Here is a 19,029-nt window from a genome sequence, read left to right on the forward strand (position 1 = left end):
CTACAAGCAGAGAATGTGCTTCAGAAAGCACCTTGAATGTCAGCTAGCAGCTCCAAATGGTGCTCCAGGCAGGAGAAAGAAGTCCCAGGAGTGTTCACCTCCTTTGCTGCTGAGGAAACAGGACTTTTCCTCTAGTGGTGCAGATGAGGCTCTGAAACTGTTTAACCTGAGATCTGTTATCAAAAGCTTAATCACTGTGATGCCCAAAGGAATATAAAGAGAGATACCCTTATTATAAATCGCAGTAAATACTTTCTATTTTTGTCAATTCCTAGTAGGACAGCCTGTGCCTTGGTTCCCTGTGTGAGTGAAGTCTGTCCCTTCTCAAACCCTGCCTGCATAGTCCCAGGACTGACATCTTTCACTCCCTCCCTCTTGCCCACTCTGTCTCTCTCAGATGATGCAGAGTGCCAGCAAGTCCCTCAATGGTGTCATATCTGTCCTTTTTATTCATTGCAGGGTTTATTTTTAGCCTGAAACAACTGCTTCCTAAAAATGGAGTTCCTAATGACACGGGAGCTGGACACAGCTATGTAAGGTATCCAGGGCTTGGCCTGACAGCTTCTCCCGTCTGTCTCTCTCTTTGTTGTGAGTACAGGACAGCAAAGTTTGCTGCTCCCCACCAGCCTTGCAGTGTTTGGGCTCAACTCTAGGAAAGCAGCAGAGAGAAACTTAGAGAAACTAAGAGAAATTTAGTTCAAACTTTACCTGGAGTCCTTGGTCTCCCTCTCTTCTCAAATCAAGAAAGAGGGGGACATTTACCCACCCTTTGCTGCACTCCAAGGGTGCCCCTATGAAGGCAATTTGCTGGATCCTGGCAGGTTTTTACCTGCTTTTCTGCTGCAAGGCAGAAGAGGGACTGAACTTCCCTACTTACGATGGGAAAGACCGAGTGATCGACCTGAACGAGAAGAATTACAAACAGGCACTGAAGAAGTATGACATGCTCTGCCTGCTCTTCCATGAGCCTGTGAGCTCTGACAAGGTCTCCCAGAAGCAGTTCCAGATGACAGAGATGGTGCTGGAGGTAAGTGCCGCTGCATGTCCCAGTCGGGGTCAGTGCCACAGCACTGCACGGAGTCATGGAGAGGAGCCACTGGACAGGAGAGGCAAATGGTCTCATGCAGAGCAGGTTGGGCATCCAAAAGTTTGTTTAGTTGGATTTCAGTTAGCCCCTGCCTGAATTCTGCAAAGCCCGGGGAAAAGCCACTTTTGTGCTCTTCTCAGTTTGCTGGGAAATAGCTTTTCTGGATTGTCTGTCAGAAACTCAGGCAATAGCAAGTAACCTTGCAAACCTCAGAAACATGAACTCAGCTCAGCTCAGCTTTCCCAAATCTCAGCACCTGAACCTGTAGCTTGAAATTTTTTGATCCTTTCTCATTCTGTACAAGCCAGTATCCCACTTGTATTCTGGATTGAGTCCCATTTTTTATCCCACTTGCAGCAGTCAGCCAAGAAACCTTATCAAGCTGTGCAGCAAATGGGTGTCCTAGCTCCCCATCTCAAAAGCTCCCTGCTGGTGCAGCAGCATTAAATCCCTTTTTGTTTTTTGACACTTGGTTGCCTGCTTGGAATCAGTCTATAGCTGCTTGTTAATGCAACCATTGTCTTCTGTGCTGGAAAAAGAGTGTTGTTAATTCTTTCATGAACGAATGATTCATTAATCCTCGGTAAAATAAATCATGGCAAAAGTGACAATGTAGATTTGTAGCATTCTTCCTTGTATTGTAGCTGTAATCCAGGGAATCGCACAGCTGCAAGCCTCGATTGTTAGGTGCATATTTCTTACCAGGAGCTTGCAACTATTCCCTCTTAACTAAAAGACATATTTGAAAAGAAAGTGAATTCAGAATTGCAGAAGAAACACTTCAGCTTTATTTGTCAGATCCAGAGAGAAAATGCATTGCATCCCTGAGAGCGTAGGAAATGTGAATAAGGAAATATGCTTGCTGAGGGATAGGACCCAAAAAAGTTCAGTGTCAAGTTCAAGGTCTGCTGACCTCCTCAGCAAGCCTGATGACTCCCAGAAAGAAAGGTCCAAAAACTAACCAGATTTTACTTACCTGTCAGGCAATGGTTACTTTCTGCAGGTGAGTGATCAAATAACATTTGGCAAAGAAAAGAAAAAAGTAATGCTTGATCTCCGGCTGAAATGAGTATTGTTGGTTGTATAATGACATTGTTGTTTAGCAGGATAGCTATTTTGTGCTTGGTAGGTGTCAAACAGTTACTAGGTACATATTTATAGAAACCTGACAGAAGCATGTCCCATCCCTGGAAATGTTCAAGGCCATGTTGAATGGAGTACTGGGCAACCTGGCATAGTGGAAGGTGTCCCTGTCCATGGCAGTGGCTTTGAACAAGATTATGTTTAAGATCCCTTCCAACCAGGCCATTCCATGTTTCCATGACTCTATGGTGTGATGTGTACCATCAGTTTGAGTCCTCATGACACCATTACCCATGCTATCAAGGGTGCGACAGCTGCAATATAATCTGGCCTTAAGCTTTTATTTTTCAGGGTTGGATTCGGCCATGAGTACATTAGCTTAGGATTCTGGTGATTTATTTGGTTTCCAATTGCTCTCTGCTATGGACCTCTTATGTGACCTTGGGCAAGAGACTGAGGGTTAGACCTGCAGCAGCCTTTACATAATTGCAGTGCTCCAGTCCCTTAGTGCTCAGCTTCCAGCTAACGGTGCCACACATCAACTGGCACTCGTGGCTTTGACCTCAAAATTTCCAAAGCACTTGCAGTGCTGATTCAGTACATGTATCACAGTTTCAGATCAGTCCCTCCCCTGGACTGAGAACTGCAGCAGCAGCAATCTGACAGCCCAAGCACAAGAGAAATCTGCAGACTGAGCACTTCTTTGCTTCTGTCACCCAGAGAGAATCAGAAGGGGAGAGGGTCTCAGAATGCAACAAAGATATGTTCTATTCTGCATAGGACACAGGCCAGAATGGTGCTACAGTTCCCAATTTCTGTACTAATTTAACCATGGGAGCACTCTGAGTGGGCAAGCCAGGTTGTAATCTGCTCCTTCTTGTGAAAGCATTCAACTCTCTCTGTTCAAGCCATAATGTGTTGTACCATAGTGGGTCACTCTTAATTTTCCCTGTCAGAGCTCATTCAGCTGCTGGACTTCACTGCATGTTCACCAGCACAGGGAGAAGGAAAGAAATGTCTGCAGTGGCTCCTTGACTGAGATGTGGAGCTGTTTGCTTGTGAGATGAACTGCCTGGGATCATTATTCCTGGAAGCAGTCAGCAGCTGAACCCAAGTCTCTTGTAATTTGAGCAAGCCTTAGAGTAGTGAGCTGCTCTGTAGGCACAGGAGCAGTGACAGAGCTCTCCTTCCAGCCAAACCTGAGAAAAGTTCACTCAGGAAGGTTTTACATATCTAATTTCAGTAGAGGGGTCAGGACTTGGAGTGCTGAAGGTCCTTTACACCTGAAATGAAGTATTTAAGAGGTAAATACTCCAGCCCTCACTATTCCCTGCCATCTGTCTTGGGAAGTTCCCAGCACAGGGTGCTGCCTGTGATAAGATGCTCCTTTCTAGAGCACCTCATGTTTTTCCATCTAACTTTACTGACAATTCTCCTGCTGTTTCACATTGAGAACATGCTGATTTCACAGCCTGGCAATACAGTTTGTCTTTAGCCCCCTTCCATACAATGTCATCAGTCTCCATCCTTAGGAATAAAAGTGAGCCTCCATCCAACACACAGGCAGGTGTGGAGCAAACAAAGGTCTGAGCTGGTGGTTAAGGGCTGTTACATCAGATTGTCTCATGGACATGCATGGGTGGGCACATGAGCTTAAAGAATTTAAGTCCAGAAAACCCTCAAATAGTCCATCCTTTCTACTTCTCTAACATGTTATATTTCTTATAAGAAATGTACAATTCCAAAGATCAAAGGCAGGAAGAATTACGTTAGACACCAAAGAAAAGAGCAAGCGATATCCACCATGGCTTCCTTGAAATATGTAGCTCATCAGTAACAAGCTCTGACTGGGGCCTCTCCCAGGAGTGAAGAACACGTGAGGCTCTCTCTTAACTGGGTCCTTTGAAATTCCATGGGGGCTCAGCTCATATGGCAACATTTCCTTCTTTCAGGGCACTTCAGCCTTTTCCCTTCCAAGTCTTTGCTCTTCATAAAACTTGCAATAGCTTCATTATGTTTGAGATCACTGACTCTGGAAAATTTGGTTTAAAAGGGCCAACAGGTAGAAAGCTTATTAGGGAAGGCAGCTGATAGACAGGGGAGAGAGAAGAGAATCACAATGCTATCATTTACTTAGGAAATCAAGCTGACAACATGATAGCACGTAAGTAAAGTTAAGCACTTATTTAAGGACTTTACTAAACCATAACTATGTACAGCAGACCAAGAAGTGATATAATAAGAAAAATTTCCTTCCAAGAGAAGCATGTAGGACTGACTGACACTGTTGAAAGCTGAGGATGCACACCCACTGTCGCCAGAAAAGGGATGATGTCATCAAGCTGATATTGCATTTGGCACAGCACATGGGGTGTTCAGCTCCCTGTGTCCAGGTATACTGGATCAACAAATTCCCACGCAGCCCAGGGTCACTTTCCAGTTTAGAAGGGGAATGAAGGTGGTGTTCATTCTGAAGCAGTCCTAACAGCTCTTACCACCTACACTGCTGGGTGCCATCTGGTCCCCACAGGCTCCAGGGACAGCCAAACCCCTCTGGCAGTAAAAGCAACTCTTTGGACCATCGTTAGTTCATGACAACAGCTCCAGGGGTGGCAGTGCCAGCCCCTCAGGTCCAGATTGGAAAGATGGAGGCTGTTGGGTTGGTCTGCCAGGAAAAATAGCCAAAGGACTGATTTGAGATGCCTACTGCTTTCTGGCTAGGATGGAAAAGAGTTGGGGGAGGATTGTTCTAAGACAACCCTGGGCAGAGATACCATGAGCACAGGCTGTTTCACAGCTCAGGGTAAAAGGTTCCTTTCCTTTATGCACCTTTCTCCTATGACTCCACTCTGCACCACTGGCTACTGGAAAGCACCTGCACCTTGATTGGGAAAAGCCTCCAGACAGGGCAATGCAGAGTTTGATCCAAGCAGTCCCAGAGATAACAGTAGCCGTTCCTACCCTGTGGTGATGTTTGCAAGAGCTCTGCACACTCCATGAGGTGAGCACAGTGAAGAAAATGAAACAGCCAAGCAATCACAAGAATTGTTTAACAGACAAGTAAAATAAAAAGCTACTTGTCCTAAATGGTCTCAACTTTAATGAAGAAGGGTTAAGAGGGGAAAAGATCAAAGCAGTGAAGCTGAGAAATACCTGTTCTACTTTTTTTCTCCTCTCTATCTCCTCTACCATGTTTCACCCTGTCTCCTACCATCACTTCTAAGACCTTCTCCCTTCTCATCTCTGAATGTCCTAAATAGGGAGTTTGGCCTTCCAGTGGGTCAGCCCCTGTCTCTAGGAATCATGTAGCAAGAATAAATGAGCATTGGTGTTAGGGGCTTTCCTTTTGCACTTGAGAAGCTCTCTCCAGCAGCTGAGGAGTTCTCACTATCATAGCAGGCTGCCTGTGATGCACTCTGGTGTCCTCTTTCTGCTGAAACTCCCTCAGTCCCAGCTCCCCTGCCATTCTTCCCTTGCCATCTGTGTGCATGTGTAATATCCTTAAAAAAGAGAGGCTCATCAAGCCCAGATATTTTAGTCCCTTCAATGCAACAGTGCCCCTGGACTGAAAGTTTATGGAGAACTGGCCTAGTAAAAGCCAGTCTGATAAGAGGAAAGAGAGGAGGGATGTGGTACTCCCCTCTCCAGATGAGGCCTAGGAGCGGTCCAGCCTCTAGCAACAAATGGCAGAACAAAGTGAAACTCCTGAACATATTTGGCCAATTCTGTAACACATGGAAACACAGCCACTATCTCCCTGTGGTGTGAAAGAGAAAGAAGGATTTTGAGTCCGGTAAAAGGCAAGGATTAAACTGTGTGTAAGCTCTACCTTCTAATTCATTTATTTCCAAGTGCTGAAACTACTGCAGCTTCCAACTCGGGATGGAAAAAGTAGTAAAGATCAGCTGGTTTGGGGGTAGTTTCCCTCATATGGTCTTGAACTCTTTTGAGAGCAGATATTCCCACAAGAGTTCAGAGCCATGTAATACACAGCAAAAAGCCTCTCTCTGCTTCTGATGCAACACAGAATAAAGTTTTATCAGTTTAGATCTGTATACTTTATCCCAAAAATCCATAGGAACCAGGAGATGAGATTCTACTTTATCCCCATCTCTAGGTGTAAAAGTATAAAATCTTAAAAATATATAAAATATCAGTAAAAATAGAAATATAAATCCAAGCCCTTTCTTTAAGCACTCTTTTCTGTGTGCTTCACAAACTCAGATTTCAGACATTTTCTTTGAAAATGGCCATGTTTATGAGACAGTGCCTCAACACAATTTAGTGTCGAGGTATGAGTATAAATATGGATCTAAAAGACATGTTCAATGAGTGTCACAAAAATTCTCAGTTCTCTGGGTCCCTACAGAAGAGGTCCTCAAGGTGAGAGATGAGGGACATCTGGCTGGATAGGTATGTGTGCAACAGCCTGTAATAAAAGAGGTGTTTTAGCTTCTATGTCTACAAAAGAAGTGCTTCCACTACAGATAAGTTAATGTATAAAATAAGGAAGGCGGAAAGGAAAAGAAAAAGAAAAAGTGTGCATTGATTACTTCCCATTTGAGGCCATGTAAGTAGGTCTCAACTCAGCAACAGCCAGCAAAGTACTGATTTTTAGCAGTAGCACCCAGGGGGTTTCACTCACTGACATGCCAGCCACAAAAACAGGTTACAGAAAGCCCCCTGTTTCACAGATGGGCACATTGACATCTAGGGACAACTGTGTGCCTTGATCTTTCTGTGCAAGTGTGGCCAAAATAATTTCCAAGGCTGAATTACCTATTATTGAAATGTTTCTTTCTTTGAAGTCCCTCTGTCAGTTCCAAGCAGTGACTTTGGACAGGCTCCATGAGCAGCATCTCTCCTAGAACTGCACTTTCACAGCCATAAATGTGCTTTGAAAGGCACCTTTCTCATCTGCTAAATTATGACTGGGGAAGGGATTGTACATTGTACCAACTTGAGTTCTTCTGACATGAGCAGAAACCAGCTGTAATCCCAGGATCTAAAGATTGCAAATGTCTCCTGGAGACATGGCAGACCCCTGTGGGCTTGGGCTTGCTTTGCTGGCAGAGTGCAAGGCCAAGTCTTGGCCCTGAAGTGTGGAGCTCTTATCACAGTCCTGCTGTTGCAGACAACCTCTGTAAGTGTGCTAGAATCATGGAATAATTTAGAGATCATTGAGTGCAACCATTAACCCAGCACAGCCCACCACTAAACCATATCTGAGTGCCAGATCTACATGTCTTTTAAATACTTCCAGACTCCACCACTATCCAGAGCAGTTGTCCCAGGGCTTGACCACCCTTTCAACAAAGGAATTTCCCCTTATACCCAATCTAAACTTCCCCTGGTGCAATTTGAGGCCATTTCTATGTAAGACCTTGAGCTGCATGGAGACTCAGCAATTTCTGAGCCACTCCTCCCTTCAGAAATACAATTGAGAAAAAATGTGGAAAAGTCCATCCACTTTGGTCTTGCCATCCTCCCATGCTAGTGGGGTTCCCCTAAAAGTGCCAGCAAGGGTTCTCAGTGTCTTTCTGCTGGGCTGGTCCTCAGGAGGCAGGGTCTCACTTTTGTCAAATGAGATGCCTTTCATACAAATGCAAAATGGTTTGGATTTGAAGGGACTTTAGAGATTACCTGGTTCCAACCTTCCTGCCATGGCAGGGACACCTTCCACTAAATGAGGTGTGACTTCCTCTTCAGGGTGGGTCATCACAACATATTGCTCAAAGGCCCCCCCAGCCTGGCCTTGAACACTTCCAGGGATGGGGCATCCATGTTTTCTCTGGGCAGCCTGTTTCATTGTCTCACCAGTCTTACAATGGAGAATTTTTTCTTGGCCTTATCCTGAGTGAGGGGCCCAAGAAGGGCTAGCTTGAGCTCACACTCACCTACTCAGAGGACATGTGTGGTGTTTGTAGTTACCATTTCGAGCTGCCTGCCCTGGACCCTGACATTTTGCAGGAGCTGAGTGCAGGCTGGGGCAGCTGTTGCTCTGTGAGGCAGACTGGGTAGGGGTGGCCATGCCATGCTCGCCCACCCTGACCTTACTCCAGAGCCTGGTCTGCCCGTGCCCTTCATCTAAAATCAAACGAATCAAAGCCCTTCCTTCGTGCCTGAGCTTCATTTGTGGGAAGAATGGAAAGGGGATATGATAATTCCTTTTAAACGCCCGGGAGGGAGAAGAGCTATTTAAGCGCAAAGCCTAAGGACAAATGGGCTATGAATAAAACAAGTCTGGAACTACAAAGTCCCTAATTACCAGAGGAGGAAGGGGAGAACAGTCCAATGAGTCTTAAATGGACACTGACTGCTTTGTGACAGAGATTGAATGACACGATTCTGAGTCTGATGACCAAAGATGTCCTTTTGCAGCCTCTGTCCCTAAATAACAGGCAACCAGGCACGAAATCCATGGCCGAGGAAAGAAGTGACTTAGCAAGGTCCAAGTTCTCCTTTTCTTTTTTTTTTTTTCCTTTGCACATTGGGATTTACCTACATACATGAGAAAAAACACTTGCCCAAGGAAATGGAGCAAGCAGCAGCCAAGAGCTCAATTCCCAGGCAGTGGCTCCTCCCCTCCCCGGCACCCCGAGGGTCAGCGCTCCCTCCTGAGCAGTGCTGATGGTGCTCATTCCTGCGTGCTCTCTGACACAGCTCTGGTGAAGGCCAGCTGCTGTACATGATATGTTCTTTTTCTGGGAACCCTCTCCAGCCCTGGCAGGAGACACTGCCATCAGCTAGCAGACCTCTGACACCTCGAACCCAGGGCAAGGAGGGCTGGGTATATTTAAAGCTTTCTTCAGTTCTTATTTCTCTCTGCTCACTCCTTGGGGAAAAGGTCTTGTCTCAAGGACCACTCTGTTCCCTCAGGGCCCTTCCTCGCTGATCACTCCTGTGTATGCAGGATGGGAGCTCCCAGCTCTTGCCTGCAGCATCCTGAACCCTCTGGGATTCCAGAGGTGCTGGGTTACACTCACTTGGGTCAGAAACTGGAGAAATCTGGCTTGTTCCTGAGAGCCAGAGGCATTGGAATGACATGGGCATGTGTAGGTGAACGGGCTTAATACCAAGCATGCCTCCCTCCTGCAGCACCCACTGAAAGCACCCAGCTTTCTGCCCTGCATGGGCTTCACAGCAACTTCCAGCCTTCAGTTTCTACACAACTTTTCTGAGGCCAGAAAGAGAACCAGGGAGCAACAGCCTCACTTTTGTAAAGGACAAGGACAGCCCCAAACTACACTGTCAGTCTCTGTTTTGGAAAGGGCAGCTTAGTTGGGTGGCCCCTGCCCAGTCCCAGATGCCTGGGGCAGCGCACACACACACACAGACACACACACACGTCCCTGTCTGCCCTTGACATGCAAGTGGCACAGCTGAGTTGCCAAAACATCTGCGATGCCGTGCAGGGACCGGCTGGGAGCAGTGGCAGGTGGCCCCTGCGCCCGTGGGTGCTCGGTGGCACAGGCACCAGCCTCGGGTAGCTCACTGCCAGGGAGGCTGTGCTTTGGCTTGCAGCTGGCTAAAATTAGGGATGCCAGGAGCAGATAAAAATACAGCCCCAGCTATGTGAAACCTTTAGGGAGGCAGGCAGAGAGCACGCTGCCATATGTCTGACCCCGCTGAGCGGCTGCGCAACAATTAAAGCTCCAGGGCAGCGTTTTTGAAGCATTACCTGTGAAAGCCAGCTCTGAGGGAGTGACCTTTGCATGTTCCATATTTGGGGACTTGCCTTTTAGTCCAAGGAGTAGTGATCTCTAGGAGGGGGGTTCAGCCACTCCAAGCAGCTCAGGTGGTGGAAAAGTGTAGTAAGGTGGGACCAACATACTCTCCTTCAGTCCCCACTGGCAGCAAAGTGACTTTTCTAGTGGCAGCTGCTCAGCAGGCTTCTAGCCCTGCTCTTTGATCACCACCGTGCTTCAGGACAGCCTAAACTATGGAAGAGCCTAAGACATTACTGGTGTGCCGTGCAAGGGGGTGCTAGTGGGGACAGCACAGCATTAGGAAAGAGAAATAATGGCCTCTGTTCTCCAAGAAACTGCCCAATGTCTCAAACAGAGTAGCCAACTATAGCGTGTAGGTGGGAGTCCTGCATAAGGATTCAAAACTTCTGGGGGAATACACTAAAAAACTTGCCATTCCCCCCTGCTGTTTCTGAAAATAAAAACCTAACACTCTGGGATATAAGATCATCATCATTTCATCAACCAGGTTCTGACCATCAGCATCAACTGCAGAATTAAAGAGTAGGAGAGAACCAGCAGACGAGTGTAGATTGCTTGAAGGATGTTTCCTCATCATCTCCTGTTTCTCTTCTCCCTGCATTGCTGGAGTTTTGTTCTTCCTGCACTGCTAAACAGCAAAACAGAAAGCTCCCCATGGTTAAGAGAAGTATACTCATGATGGTTTTCAGAGACACCCAAAATGGCCCCAGCCCTTCCTCCCAAGCCTGAGCAGCTGGGGAAGAGGAGGCTTATTGTCTGCGGGACCTCTGGGCAGGTGCTGGAGAAGTGGGAAGAAAAATCCAGGCCAGAATGCCATAATGTCACTTCACAATGAAAACTGACCATGCTGAGGCAGACACTCCTCCCACCCCTATTTTTAACCCTCTCTGAGGGATTTTTTTTTGCCATTTAGCAGCAAAACTGACAAGTGCAAGGTTTGGCACAATCACTGCTGTCTGCAACTGGAATAGGAGCATGGTCAGGCAGAGAATGACATTTCTGCTGCTGTATAACCTAGGATTTCAGAATGACCCTATGGGACTGCTTAAATCTCCCAAAACTTCCCAGCATCACACCTAGGCTCAGGTAGGTACAGTGGGTGTGGAGCTGAGGTGTTGGGCAGGGAGCTGTGCCTTTCCATATCCATTATTCTGAGTGCCTGTAACTGCTGACGCCATCCAGCATGAGAGGGCTCTTGCATACTTGGTAGCAGTCAAGCTTCACTTTGGGCTGGACCTCTGACATACCAGAGGGCCATTCACCCCCTCACACTCCCCCAAATTCAAGAATGGTTATTACCTGAGGGATATGGGAGAAAGGAATAGTGCTGCCAAACTCACTCCTCTTTTTCCCAGTGCTGCACAGGACACAGCTTGGGATCCTATGGGTAGAAAGTATGCATTGCAAAGACTTCATGAACATGAGAATAAGGCTGCAAAATGTGCACGGGACATGAACTTACAACCTAGTAGGCTCTTTGCTCATGCTCTCAGCCAGCTCTGCCAGCCCAAAGCTCTTGCTCTACCCCTGGGACTGCATGATCTGTTTTGTCCAGTTCTTCCAGGGCAGTTTCTACCCTCCATGTCTCCGTGCAGCTGTTGAAGCTAAATTATGTGCTATAGAGATAGAGGCTGACACAAAGGCAAGGGCTCTGGCTGGCCAAGATTTCGAGCAATATGAATTTAAAGGCAGGAGGAGGAGGGGCTGTGCTCTTAGATTACAGATGCCTCTGTCCCAAGGCCCTGAGCCAAGAGGATTGTCAAGATTAGAAACATTATCTGCATTCAAATCCCACTAGCATTATGGAATCAGAAAATACTGTAAGGGGATATATAAATGCTTGATACTGTAATGAGTAGGGGGAAATTAGCCAAACTGCTGTGCCTCTGGCATGCTCCATATTTTGCTGCCTTTTCGGGTTCAGATCTAGGTGTGGGAATGTATTGTCACCTATGCACGGGTTAGACTCTCCTGCTGCAGTGGAAAGCAGAGAAAGCAAGGCCAGGAGCAATGCCCAGCCCCTGCATAGCTTGCACTTGCAAATGCCACCATAAACACCCTGCAAAGCCTCCTGCCTCCAGGCTCTGCCACAGTAGAAAGGGCTCCTGAAAGTCTCGTGTTGCACAAAGACCTCCCTGTTGTGAGACCCTGCTCTGGAGAGGAGCTCAGGCTGTACTGATCTCCTCACTGTCTCACTGGCATGCGGGTCCCTGCAGAGGAGGCAAGCTGCCCACTGAGCTCCCAGCTCTGCCCCCTCAGGCACGCTCACACACCATGCACAAGCACTCTCCTGTGTGCCCAAACTGCTGCACATCTCTGGGGATGAGCCCCTTCAGAGAAGCACCCCAAACACACCCACCATACCTACACCTCCAGGAGACAGTCTTGCTAGACACAGTCACACAAGCCCTGCCACACAAACAGCCACACCTCCAGCACTACCGAGACCATTTTTGATGACTGAGCACTCCCACAGTCTCACACAAAGAGGCTTTCATCACATCACCCACATTTTCTTGACACTTTTTTCCAGCAAGCTTCCATGCTCACAGCTACAGAACTGCACCCACACCCCTCCAAAGAGCTACCTTGTGTGTGCTGTATGCTGACATACATGAGTTCTGATCAATGCCTCCTCCCTTGCACACATCCCTGCTCACATCCAACCACTTGTCTGTAGCAGGTGTTGCAGCTTTTCTGCATATTTCTGACCTTCAAACGCTCACAAGCAACCCTAACCATCTCCTGTGTGCAGGAGTCAAGAACTACTGGGCTTAAACTGCCCTGACTGTGTCTGGCGTGTGGCTGACATAACTATAAGTAACTAAATCAAGTATGGGCTGGACTGGACATGACTGAACAAGTCTTCTTCCCTTGGCCATCCTGTGCTTTCCTCTGGTCACAGAGCAGCCAGAGCCTCAAGTGGTGGTTCTCAGGAAACTCTTGCTGGTGTACACAACCACCAACAAGCAGGGATGTGCTGACAATGTCCCAGAAAGCTGATGGTCCTACAGGCTCCATCCTTTTGTCCAGTCAGGGCAGATCCCAATAACAAGAAACAGAAAATCTCTTCTCTTACCGCCGCTCACTTGCAGATGTCTAGAGAGCTTGTGAGAGGTGTCCAACTCTCACTGCAAATATGGGGCTCCAGCTGCTCTCAGGTGCTCTAAGGTGACCTGAGCCACCAGATGGGATGCTAAATCAGACCAGTGCCTTGTCAGCCTAATCAATGGATGTGCAAACACAAATTATTGCTCTGGCCCTTTCAGGCAGTGCCCACTGTAAGCACAAGCCCTGAATCTGCAGCCTTACCTTCATTTCAAAGCATTGGCAAAGAGCAGGGAAAGAGCACTGACACCCCTGTTTCCTGTGTAACAGAGGCACCCCTTTTGCCCCCCATGGTGGCATTTGCCCCTAAAGACAGCAGGGCAGGTGGCTGCAGGGGATCAAAGTTGCAGCAATGCTGTGGTGGTCAGTGGAGTCTTTTTCCTCCTGGAGGGCTTTGGGACAGCCCTGAGGACATGGAATTGATGGAAGGGAGAGAACAACGACATTCTCCATCTCTCCCTTTTGCTCAAGCAAGGTCCCTGAGCCCTGATCACCAGGGTGCCTGCCACCATCCCCCAGAATTTCAGGGACAGGCTGGCAGCACAGGGAGCTGGCTGGCCCCATGACACCCCCTTGCACAGGCGAGGTGGCTGCCCTGCCACTTTTGCTCCCCAAGGCCTCTAATCACTGCTCACTCTCACAGAGGCCTGGCACAGGCAGGAGCTATTTATAGCAGGGGAGCCAAGGGGCCACGTGGCCACGGTGGCAGCGTGCTGGGTGACATTCAAACTGGCTTTGAGTCTGGGGGAGGGAGCCAAAATGAGCTGGGGCAGGGGGGGAGCTTCCTCATAAATCAACCCACCATCTCGCTGGCCATGGCTTTCTTCTGCCCCCCTCCAGCCTCCTGCTGCCAAGCACTGACAGCTGTGCCCTAATAGGGACATTCCTGCCCCAGAGGCTGCTGACCCCTCATCTCCATCATCCCCCGCCATCCGGCAGGGCTGGGAGGAGGAGCAGCAAGAAGACCATCAGCATCAGAGGCATTTGTGCAGCAGGAAGGGAGAGGGAGGAGGAGAAGCCTCTTACAGCTGCTTGGCGCTTCTCAGAGCATCATTACTACCTTGTAGGGTCTCTAGTATGCTTGTGGTGGGGCTGTCAGTCATGCAGTGCATAAGTGGATCCATTTACCAGGGTCAGTGCATCTCTAGGAGCCAATTTGGAATTCACAGGGTCTCACCCGGGGTCGCTCTCAGCACCAGGCCCTTGCAGAGCGTCTCTCCTTTCCTCACATATCTATTTTCACAAAACAGGCAGGAACTCGATATCTTCAAGAGGCCCCTTGGTCAAAGATGGTGGGAACAGGGTGCAGTGGTTTTGCAAAGCTGTGAGGAGGTGAACATGAGCATGGCTGGGTTTAGATGCATTTCTTTAGTAAAAACAGGGGACCAGGATCTGGGGGCTTACTGAAGCCTGGACTGGAGGCATGACTTCAAGCACTTCATAGGAAAAGGAGCCTGCTTTGGCCACCCCATCACGTGCATGAAGAAAACATGATGCTGCAGAGTCCTGCATGCACTGCTGCCTGCCACCATGCACTTCCAGAGTTAAAATGTCCATGGTGCCCACATCACACCCCCCTGCAGGAGGCCACCAAGGCACCACAGAGGAAACAGGTTTTGCTTTGTGCTGGTGGCACAGGACTTCCTTCCAGCCATCCCCCCTGCTTTGGTGTCCCCAGTTCACTCAGGAGCCCTCTCCTGAGGGCAGTGTCAAACAGCACACGGTATTGCCAGCAAACTCCCTGCCGCAACACAATGGGAACAAACCCAACCCTTGTGACCTCTGGGTTATCTCAGCAGAGAGGCAGCATGTGACACATGCCACCCATTGGTGCTGTTCAACAGCAGAATATGGGTCACTTGTGTCTGTCATGTCATGCTAGCAGAGCATGATGCCCTTTAGCTACCCTGTGGTGTTAACACTACTAATGTTGGGCTCTCTGCTTCTTCCCACAGCTGGCAGCTCAGGTCCTGGAGCCCAGGAGCATTGGCTTTGGTATGGTGGACTCCAAGAAGGATGCCAAGCTTGCCAAAAAGTTAGGTGAGTCCCAGGTCTGACATCTCTGGAATAGCTTGGAGAGACTGTAGGAGTGATGTGCCTATGGGAGTCCCTTAGAGGACAGCCAAATCCTTGTTACCAGCACGGGGAGGATGATGATGGCACTTGCACACTGACCACCTGCCCACCCCAACAGGGGAAGGATCAGGGGTGGGGGTGAGGATCAGAGAGACAAGCCAAGACCCTTCCAGAAAAAGCAAACCAAACCAAACCAAGTGAAAAAGAAAGTCAATTCATGCTGTAATGATGACAGGGTGTAAGTTCAAAGCTTTCTGTGCAGAAATAGTAAATAGGTGCCACGGAGTAACTTCCTGCTCTTCCTACACAGAGACAGGACCAACACAGCAGTACAGAAACAGAACATACAGGGAAAACTCTTAGTCCCCAAAATGTCATCAACCCCATGACCCACTGACCCCTGGGGCAACCACTGGGGCAGCTCCAGCCTTGCAATGGCTTGGCCATTGGTCGGGTGCCAACCATTCTGGCTTGTTCCCCAGAGTGAAAGAGGAAATGTGCTCTAAAGGTGGAAGGCTGCTGCATTGCCCACCCTGGACACAGCTGCCTTCCAGGGCCTGGCAGTCCCTTCATATTTTAGCCCACAAAGCAATATGGAAATACTGTGTCACATTAAGTACACAAATATACCACTAAACCTAAGGTTTAAGCATACTGGACTATAATTTTCTTTCCTAAATTAGAGGCTGTGAGTGCTAATGGGAGCTAAACTAAAGACAAGAGCTTCTCCAAGAAAGAACAAGCTATCAAACTCCTTGGCCAGTGGTACTCTGCCATCCTGCATTGCAGGAGACCAGTGCTGTTGAATTTGGAGCCTCCAACAAGATTCTGTGGTACTCAGTCCTCAGTCCAGTGATACAGCATTGAAACCTGTCACCCTGCAGCCTGTGGTATCTCTATCATTGGTTTCTAACCCTTTTGCCAAGGCCAGCTAAGCCTCAGACAGTTTGAAGCTCACTTTCAGGTCACTGGTGACGCTCACATAGTTCAACCTTCTCTGGACAGTGAGCACAACCCGAATCAAAATCCAGTTTCCATCTAGTGACAGGTTGTTAAAACCTGAGCTGCCAGTTAGAGCCCAGTATTTACTGCAAGATAGACAGCCAAGCTAAAACAAGTTTCTGGTGCAGAATTTTTCCAGCTGAGCCCAAACTGTGGCCTGAATGAAAAGTTCAACATTTGGGAAGAAGTTAGCACCAGTTCTGGCTGAAGTCTGTCCCCTGTGTCATGAAACACCAGTCAGGAGATTACTCGGGTTGTTTGTAACTGGACCAACACAGCAAACTGGTAATTGCATTTTCCCAGGAGGAGTTGCTGGGATAACAAGAAAGACACTCTGCACTAAACATGTTTTTAACAACATGTTAACCACTTATTGTTTCCTCTCTTCTTTCAGGCTTGCTTGAAGAGGGAAGTCTCTATGTCTTTAAGGACGAGCGGTTGGTTGAATTTGATGGGGAACTGTCTGCAGATGTCTTGGTGGAATTCCTCTTGGATGTAAGCACAGATAAGCTCAGAACTACATAAAAACTCTCAGAAGACCTTGCAAATACTTAGTTTGCTATACAAACAAGTGTATAATTGTTTGAAATTTCATCCCTGCTTGCTATTCATTGGTAGAGATGGCATTTGACATCTTCCCCAATACCTGTCTGACCATGAGATCCCAGGAAAGGTGGTATCCTTATGTGACACTAAACACTTTATATCTTAGAGACAACCTTTCTTATATAGAGCATTTGAATGGAAGCCTGCTACAATCCTTATAACTGACTGCTGTTCACCCACCTCAGCTAGCAAGCTCGCACGCAGACACTTTGCCATTTGCAAAATCTTTCACGCTTTTTCTTTCTTGTTTTAAAAAAGAGCTATTTTCAAAAAAAAAGAATATCCAAGAAATAGGGTTCTAGTAGAGCAACTAAAAAGACCTCAGTGCATTGAAAAAGGTTTATGTTGCAAACTCTTTGCCCATTTCTAGACACAAGCAACATAGCATCTCTTCAGAGAACTTGCCAAATTGCACTGCCACAAGTGAGAGGAGAACAGGGTCCTAGAACTAAATGGTCTTGGGCCATTTTGTGCATGGGCACTATGATGTACTCACCTTTGTGCCTAAATGCAAAAGCTATGCTGAATCCCACATCTACATGCTGCGCTTCTCTTTATTTACATTTTATTCCTAGGAGAGGCAACAAAACCCATGGTCTTAGCTTTATAAATGAGAACATTTTGCAGTGGCTTGGCTTTCCTTTGAAGTGAGGCTTTCTTTGTGCGTGGCCATGCAGTAATGCAGATAAGGGAGGTAAGGTGAGCAGCAGAGCTGGCAGGGTTTGTTTCCCAGGGTGGCATGTTGCCTAAATGGTCACCTGTGCTTCAGGACTGCTGGTGAGGAGAGGCATGGCCAGGGAATTAAAACAAATCCCTTGGACCTCAGCTTTCCCATGACAATGTCTGTGGCTGTGTGCATTGGGTGTTGTGACCAAAACACATGCAAGTGGCTTCAGGGACAGAAATGGGCATCCCATAAGGGCCACAGACAGGACAGAGCTTTGCCATGACCCTGCAGCAGTGGGATCCCAGGTTCCCATGGCTCAGGCCACTCTGGCAGCAGGAAAGTGCACATGCTGCTGATCTCCAGCAAAGGCACAGCCTCACACTGGAGCATCACTCTCAAGGATGCTGTAAGGCGCTTCATGAGGTTTTACTTGCTATGCCATGTGGTGTGTCACTGAAAAATCATGTTCTGTGAAAAAAGAAAGAGAGCGAGGATTTCTGATTTTGTGTTTTCCACTCAGAAAGGAAAATACCTGGCAAAGCAAGAAAATAAAACCAGACACGTCTGTGGTGCCTTGGCAGCCTCATCTGAAAAGTAAAAGAAACCCAGAGGTTCTCTACACCTCTGTAGGCAGTGGGTTGCCTGCTTTTTTTTTTCTTCTAGTGAAAACACACTTGATTTATACCACTGTTGCTGGGCAAAATAATCAGACTGAACCTTTTCACCAGCAGTGACTAAAGTTAAGAAAAAAAGAGAAAAAGTTAAGAGAAACGAAGTTTGGATCAATGACAGTCTAAAGTGCTAGACAGGTCTTCGAACTTCCTCATCAACATTGTGATGTGTGTAGGACCAAAGAATAGGTTTAAACTATTTTGCATAGGATGAGGATCAGCCAGGAAAATTCACATCCAGACTTTCTACTGCTCCAAACCACTGTTTGGTCACCCTCTAGCATGCTGGTTTTAATGTTTTTCAAAAGCGAGATCTTTGCAATGACCTCTTCCAGCAAATTACACATTAAAAAAAAAGTGTATATAGCTTTAGATACACAGGTATCATTCACAGATATTCACAATGATCATACCAGCTCCTTTCAACTTGGCCTCCTTAAAGCCAGCTGCAATTGCTACTCCTTATCCCTCACCAAAGTAAGTCCTTCAGCATTCATTTGGGTTACCCAGTCCTCTATCAGCCTCCCTCTCGATGCTCTCACCTCTGCAGTGAACCTACTAACATCTCCCTTTGAAGGTGACCTGCTTCTCTCGGCTCCTCACATTAAGGCAGAGAGCACTAAGCAGGGCTTCCAACAGCAGAGGAATTGGGTGACCTCTTTCTCCCTGCTTAGGCTGCTTGTGGCACAGCCTGCCAGGCATAGGTTGGTGCTGCAAATCACTGTGTTACCACATGCATTTGTCATGGCAGTTGCTGGAAGACCCCGTGGAGATCATCAACAGCAAGCTGGAGCTTCAGGCCTTTGACCAGATTGACGACGAAATCAAACTCATCGGCTACTTCAAGGGAGAAGACTCAGAACGTAAGATAAACGTGTTCCTCGTGGGCCTTGGAGCCTGCCTGGGAGCTCCAGGGGCTGGGCACTGGTTGTTCTCCATGAACATGAAGGGTGGTGTGGTATATGGCAGCCTGTGGCAGAGTGAAAATTGCTGGAGGAT

General features: G+C 47.7%; 1 protein-coding gene across 1 annotated transcript in view; it reads left to right on the forward strand.

Moving 5' to 3' along the window:
• The first annotated feature begins 603 nt into the window (after positions 1 to 603).
• Positions 604 to 19,029, forward strand: part of CASQ2 (calsequestrin 2) — a 35,538-nt gene continuing 17,112 nt past the window's right edge. Inside the window, exons 1-4 of the mRNA XM_030945080.1 lie at positions 604 to 1,027; positions 14,964 to 15,048; positions 16,481 to 16,581; positions 18,782 to 18,893. Of these exons, the coding sequence (XP_030800940.1) occupies positions 794 to 1,027; positions 14,964 to 15,048; positions 16,481 to 16,581; positions 18,782 to 18,893 (532 nt within the window). The 5' untranslated portion in view covers positions 604 to 793. The remainder of the gene's footprint in view (positions 1,028 to 14,963; positions 15,049 to 16,480; positions 16,582 to 18,781; positions 18,894 to 19,029) is intronic.

Source organism: Camarhynchus parvulus, chromosome 1 (assembly GCF_901933205.1).
Source record: "Camarhynchus parvulus chromosome 1, STF_HiC, whole genome shotgun sequence".
NCBI lineage: Eukaryota > Metazoa > Chordata > Aves > Passeriformes > Thraupidae > Camarhynchus > Camarhynchus parvulus.